We start from the raw sequence: 6,869 nt of genomic DNA, 5'->3' as shown, positions 1-6,869 counted from the left end.
AAGCATAACATTATCACAATAACACATGTATATTAAAAATAATCCTGCCTGTTCAGAGCAATTAAAAAGCCGGGCCAAGGATAGTGCAAACTCAAAATATGAAGTGGCTGGGAATTAAGTGCAGTGCTATAACAGGCTAACGGCAATAGCAGGTATGGGTCTGTGGCTGCTCATTTCCAGGGCCTATTAGAGGGATGATCGGGGTAATAGGTAAGAGTGCAAGGCCATATTCAACAATGTTTGGGTTGGACTAGAACGGGTCATTCTCAAAGGCTTGTTGAAACCACCAGGTCTTCAAGCTCTTACGAAAGGAGGGGAGGGATGGGGCCTGTCTTATTTCCCTTGGAAGGGCGTTCCAGAGGTGGGGGCTCACCACCGAGGAGGCCCTCTCTCTCACCCCACCACCACTCTTAGGACCCTTCTACACTGCCTGAATGTATCAAAGACATCGCCTCAAGATGGGAATTATGCCTGTAAGTATGACCAGTACTTTTCATGCTACAGGTGTGAATCAAGGCATTGTGCAATCTTTTTTTTTCTAACCAGAAATGAGACCGGAGAGGCATCATGACCAATGAAACATTTGTGACTGAATTCCTCCTACTTGGACTCGCCAGGAGCCTGACGATCCGACTCTTGTTGTTTGGACTTTTCTCTACAGCCTATGCCATCACTCTAGCAGGCAATGCCATTATATTGATGCTCATCTGCCTGGACTCACGACTGCACACACCCATGTATTTCTTCCTGAGCAACCTTGCCTGCGTGGACATTTGCTACACTTCCAGCACAGTCCCTCAGATGTTGGTTAACCTCCAGAGTCCAAGCAAACCCATCTCACTGGCTAGCTGTGCTGTACAAATGTATGTCTTCCTGATCTTAGCCACAACGGAATGTTTCCTCCTTGCAGTGATGGCATATGATAGGTATGTGGCGGTATGTCATCCACTGCACTACACATCTATCATGAACAAACAAGTGTGCATTAACCTGGCTGCAGCCTCCTGGACAAGTGGACTTATCTTGCCAGTGGCACACATGGTCCTCACCTGGCAGTTACCATTCTGTGGGCCCAATTTAATTGACCATTTTTTCTGTGAAATCCCAGCATTACTGAAACTGGCATGTACTGACACTTACATTGTTGAGAAGGTCACTTCTGTGGGATGCATTTTCACACTACTCATCCCTATCGCCTTCATCATCATGACTTATATTTTCATTATTTCCTCCATTTTGAAAATCCAATCTGTACAAGGTCAGCATAAAGCTTTCTCCACATGTGCATCCCACATGACTGTGGTGGCCCTTTTTTATGGTACTGCCATATATATGTACATGAGACCCGAATCTAGCCATTCCCCAGGCCAGGATAAAATAATCTCTATCTTCTATAGCATTGTCATTCCTTTATTCAACCCCATAATATACAGCCTGAAGAACAAGGATGTGAAAGGGGCTTGGATTAAAATTCTCCAAAGATGCCAGCATCCTGCCCTATTATGGCCCATCAAGTCCAGTGCTGTAGCCTCTTTCTAATGGTGCATTTATTACCGTATATACTTGAGTATAAGCTGAGTTTTTCAGCTTTTTTTAGGCTGAAGAAGCCCCCCTTGGCTTATACATGAGTCAAATTTATTTATTATTTTACACTGTTATTATTATTATTATTGTTGTTGTTGTTGTTGTTGTTTCTATTACATTTATTATTTTATTCTATTTATTATTATTATTACCTTTACATTATTTTACTCTATTATTATTTTATTCCAGTTATTATTTTAATCTATTATATTATTATTCCATTCATTATTTTACTCTATTATTATTATTATTATTATTCCATTTATTATCTTCCTCCATGGTTTTTATTCTATTATTTTACTCTATTTTTACTATTACATTTTAGAATAATGTAAAAGGTTAGAATAATGATTTAATCAGAGTTGGACAGTCTTATCTTAAATTACAGTTTTATGTAAATATTCAAAAACATTTAACCTACTGATGCCTCAGTTAATGTAATTTTATTGGTATCTATTTTTATTTTGAAATTTATCAGTAGCTGCTGCATTTTCCATCCTCAGTTTATATTCGTCAATATGTTTTTTCAGTTTTTTGTGGTAAAATTAGGTGCCTCGGCTTATATTCAAGTCAGCTTATACCCGAGTATATACGGTATATTGTAGATGCATTTATGGGTGCATCTACTACCCTGTAAAAGTAATACAGTATGACATCACTTTAACTACCATGGATCAATGGCATGAAATCATGAGAGTTGTAGGTTTTCAAAGTTTGTAGCCTTTTTTGCCAAAGTATGTTGGTGCCTAATCAAAACTACAAATCCCAAGAATCCATAGCATTGAACCATGTCAGTTAAAGTGGTATCAAATTAGTAATTCTGCAAAGCTGATGCACCCCTGGTTCCAGAAAAGCAATCAGCTATATTTCACCTAGCGCTTACTGGAGAGTATCACACTATGTAACAAAATTTGAAACATTTTCTGTTCCTGGTTTGAAACTGTTATTTCCTGTTTAATTGTGTAGTAGTTACTTTGAAAGTAGTTCTTATATTCCAGAAACTTCATTTTTGTGGCTGCCACTAACTATGTTGAATTGGTTGAGACTCTGTGAGATATTCACTGAAAAACTATAGCAAAAGCTTTTTTTTTTTTGCAGTTTAATAAACGTTTCCCATGTTTTTATGATAGAAGCAATTAGGAAATGGCATTTATACCCAGGAATAAAAATAAAGTTACATAGTGTTGTGTGCCTTGAACTATGCTTTCTTCCATGTATTGCTGAATGCTTTCATGGCCGGTATAACTGGGTTGTTGTAGGTTTTTGAGGCTATATGGCCATGTTCTAGAAGCATTCTCTCCTGACATTTCGCCTGCATCTATGGCAAGCATCCTCAGAACCTCTGAGAATGCCTTCCATAGATGCAGGTCAAATGACAGGAGAGAATGCTTCTAGAACATGGCCATATAGCCGAAAACCTACAACAATCCGATGCTTCCTTCCCTTTCTGTTTATGGCATCAGATCAGGCCATACTTAAAAATCCAAGGTCAGCATACAGGCCACAAATTCCATCCAGAACATCAAGGCTATATTGGAGTGGAAAGGGGCACTCCAGCCCTACCCAAAACCATCCTATGAAAAGCCTTTTAAAGCAAGTAGGAAATACCCTTTTTTGTTTGGTTGGCCTCTGAATTTCAGTGAAAGACAGAACAATCCATTTGAAGCAAGAATTCCAAGGTGCATTGTCAAAGTCTTTCATGGCTGGAATCACTGGGTTGTTGTAGGTTTCTCGGGCTATATGGCCATGTTCTAGAAGCATTCTCTCCTGACATTTGACCTGCATCTATGGAAGGCATCCTCCAGAGGTTGTGACCTCACAATCTCCGAGGATGCTTGCCATAGATCCAGGCGAAATGTCAGGAGAGAATGCTTCTAGAACATGGCCATGTAGCCCGGGAAACCTACAACAACCCAATTCCAAGGTGCTTTGACTTTCTGCAATCTGCTACTAAATTTTGGCAGCACTACACTAGTATACAGGATCTACATGGTCCATTGGTTGCTCCAGGATGAGGGACATGGTGTTACAGTATATGATTTTGTAAGTCTTGACAAGAATCATCTCTTGCTTATATGTGTGTTGAGGAAGAACACATGAACAATGTAGCAATCAAGTTAAGGTGAATGTATATCAGGTGAAGGTTTTCTTGATGCAAATAGTAGATGAGATGGAATGATCAGAGATGGAACTACTCCACAAAGATTGCTGGAAAGAAGCAGACTAATACATTGCGTTGTAAGTTTCCTTTCTCCTGCGATGGACAATGTGTTTTCAATGCTGCTGTATTTTTCTTTATAAAGCTACATATATTAACTACTCCAGAGTAAAGACATTTTTTCCTTTTATACTCTGTGTACTTCAACTTGGGGCCTGGAGCTGGGAAGACTGCTGTGTAATTTCAATATAAACTAACAAACCGCAACAGGTTATGGGCCCAGTCTGCCCAGCTTGCCCAGCTTGCCCAGTCTGACCAGATTGCCCAGTTGGATATTATTTTTCTCCAGTTCCAGTTTTGAAGACATTTGGTTTTGCATTGTGTGTTTTGTTGGCAAAGTAAGAAGATGGATACTGGAATGAATTTTGCTTTCCCTATGGCCAGGTTAAATGGCAATAACTATTCCATTTGGAAAGTCAGAATGGAAAGTTATTTGAGGAGAGAATCCTTGTGGGAATGCACAGAGAACCCAGTGCAGCAGCCAGCTACAGCAGAGCAGCTGAGAGCTCTGGAAAGAGCAAGGTCTACTCTGATGTTAGGAATTGACGATGAACAATTGGTTCATATAAGCAGCCTGCCAACTCCCAACGCAATTTGGGTGAGACTCAGAGAAGTACATGCTTCCAGTTCGGCAGCAACAGTGGCTGTACTGGCAAGGCGACTTTACAGGAAGAGATTGGAGAAGAATGAAAGTCTGAAAGACCATTTGCAGATATTGCAGAGTTTGTTTTTGCAATTGGGAGAGAGAGACTTTCATCTCACAGAGCCAAACAAATGTTTTATTGTCCTGTCATCCTTGGATGATTCGTTTGACGGGATAGTAAATTCCTTGGAATCACTCCCACAAGCACAATTAAACCTCCAATATATTTGTGCTAGACTTCTTGCTGATTGCGAAAGGCGAAGAGATCGTTTCCTGGAGACTGCAAACACAGCAGGGCGTTCTCAAGGAAAGCAGTCAGCCGGAGTTGCACTCGAGGAGGAGACGGAGAAAGTTTGTGTGGTGAGAAGGTGTTTTAATTGTGGGTCTCCAAAACATTTAAAGAGGAATTGTCCAAAGCAGCAGCAGAAGAAGCAAGGATAGAAGAAGGTGAACCAGAGGAGGAGTTCCTCGCATGTCAGCATTGTGAAGTCCCAAGGGAGTCCAACAGATGAAGACATATTTTATGTGGACTCTGGATGTTCACAGCATATAGTGAACAACAAAAGTTTGATTTGTAATCCTGTAAATCCTAAATGTTCAAATGTTACCCTTGCAGATGGAAAACAGTACAAAGTACAGGGGCAAGGGGAAGTTTATGTTAAGCATTTGGGTAAAACATTAAGGAATGTATTTTTAGTTCCAGAGATTGATTACAATTTATTATCAGTTGGAAAACTGGATAAAGAAGGTTATGAAGTTAATTTTTCTGGAGGAAAAGTTAGAATTTTGAAAGGGAATAGGTTATGTGGAACTGGTGTATTACAAGGGGATTTGTATGTGTTGACTTCAGGAGGTAACACAAGTGATGTAAATGTAGTAAGTAAGAATGCTCCATTACACCAGGGATGCATTCATGATTTACATAGAACATTAGGTCACCCAAGTTTCAAAGTGTTGTATAAAATGCCAGAGTTTAGTGAAGGCATAAAATTAAAACATTGCACGAAGTTTCTAGATTGCAATGTATGTAAGAAAACTAAAGCACAGTCAGCTCCAATTAGTAAGAAAAGTTTAAGAAATTCAGAGGAAAAGTTTCAGTTAGTACATGCTGATTTAATCGGACCGTTTCAACCGAGTAAGGGTGGAGCCTGTTATATACTGTGTATATTAGATGACTATTCTTGTTTTTCTTGGTGTTTTTTGTTGAAACAAAAGAGTGAAGTTTTTGAGATTATTAAGAATTGGGTGGCATATGTGAAGAGACAATTTGGAGTAGGAGTAAAGGCTCTCCAAACTGACAGAGGAGGAGAGTTTACCTCACATAGTTTAGAAAATTTTCTGAAGAAAGAGGGGATAAAGCACAGACTCACATGTGCTTATCAAAGTGCAGAAAATGGAAAGATAGAAAGACTAGTAAGAAAAGTTCAAACAGTGAAAGATTCTTTGTTAGAAGATTCTGGATTATCTCAAAATCTATGGGGAGAAGCAGTAATGACTGCATGTTATTTAATTAATAGACTCTGGTGTGAGCCTGTTCAGAACACTCCTTATTTTATGTTATATGGCAAGAAGCCTCCATTAGGGCATTTAAGGAATTTTGGGACACAGGCATGGGTGTTCATACCCAAACCATTGAGAAGGAAAGGCCAAGATAAAGCCAGGAGATTAACAATGGTTGGCTATGCACAGGGAGCCAAAGCTTGGAGATTTTTAGATAATGAAGGAAACATTGTTATATCAAGATCTGCTAACTTTGCCTGTAGCCAGAATTGGGATAAGATTCATGCTAATCAGGAAGTTTTCTTTCCTATTTCAAAAGAGGAAACTCATGAGCAAGGGAGACAAAACACAAAGCAAGAAAGTGCTGCTACACCTCAACTCATAAGTAAGCCTATAATTAGAAAATTTAAGAGGCCTAGGCCCTCAGATGAGGATGATGAGGTGAATGAAGATCCTGGAGAGGGAACTAGTCAGGAAATTTTACTCAGAAGAAGTGAGAGAACCAGAAAGAAACCTGACAGATTCACAATACAAAATGTAAGAGTATGTTTAGTTAATTATGAGCCTCAAACTTTTGAGGAAATAGAAAGTTTGCCACAAGAAGAGAAAGAAAAATGGTTAGAGGCTATAGATGAAGAGCTGAAAAGCATGAAAAGGCTAAATGTGTATGAACCTGCAGATTTACCAAGAGGGAGTAATCCTATTGACACAAAATGGATTTTTAAGCAAAAGATTGATGCTAATGGTCAAGTAAGGTACAAGGCGCGTCTTGTTGCTAGAGGGTTTACACAGGTTAAGGACATAGATTACACAGAGGTGTATTCGCCCACTGTTAGTCCTAATTCTGTAAGATTGATTTTAACTCTTGCAGCATGTTTGAATTTAAAGGTATATCATTTTGACATAAGTACAGCATATCTGAAT

The 6,869-nt window shown here is 39.2% G+C and overlaps 1 protein-coding gene across 1 annotated transcript; it reads left to right on the top strand.

Moving 5' to 3' along the window:
* Positions 1 to 567: 567 nt before the first annotated feature.
* LOC132765426 (olfactory receptor 2A1/2A42-like) lies at positions 568 to 6,556 on the top strand. The gene is made up of 2 exons (XM_067464324.1): positions 568 to 1,458; positions 6,397 to 6,556. Exons 1-2 carry the CDS (start codon positions 568 to 570, stop codon positions 6,484 to 6,486), a joined length of 981 nt encoding a protein of 326 aa, XP_067320425.1. The 3' UTR covers positions 6,487 to 6,556.
* The last annotated feature ends 313 nt before the right edge of the window (positions 6,557 to 6,869 follow it).

The sequence above is a fragment of the Anolis sagrei genome, chromosome 2, assembly GCF_037176765.1.
Source record: "Anolis sagrei isolate rAnoSag1 chromosome 2, rAnoSag1.mat, whole genome shotgun sequence".
NCBI classification, from domain to species: Eukaryota; Metazoa; Chordata; class Lepidosauria; order Squamata; family Dactyloidae; genus Anolis; species Anolis sagrei.
Note: the sequence above shows the minus strand (reverse complement) of the source record. Positions and strands in the feature narration are given on the sequence as shown.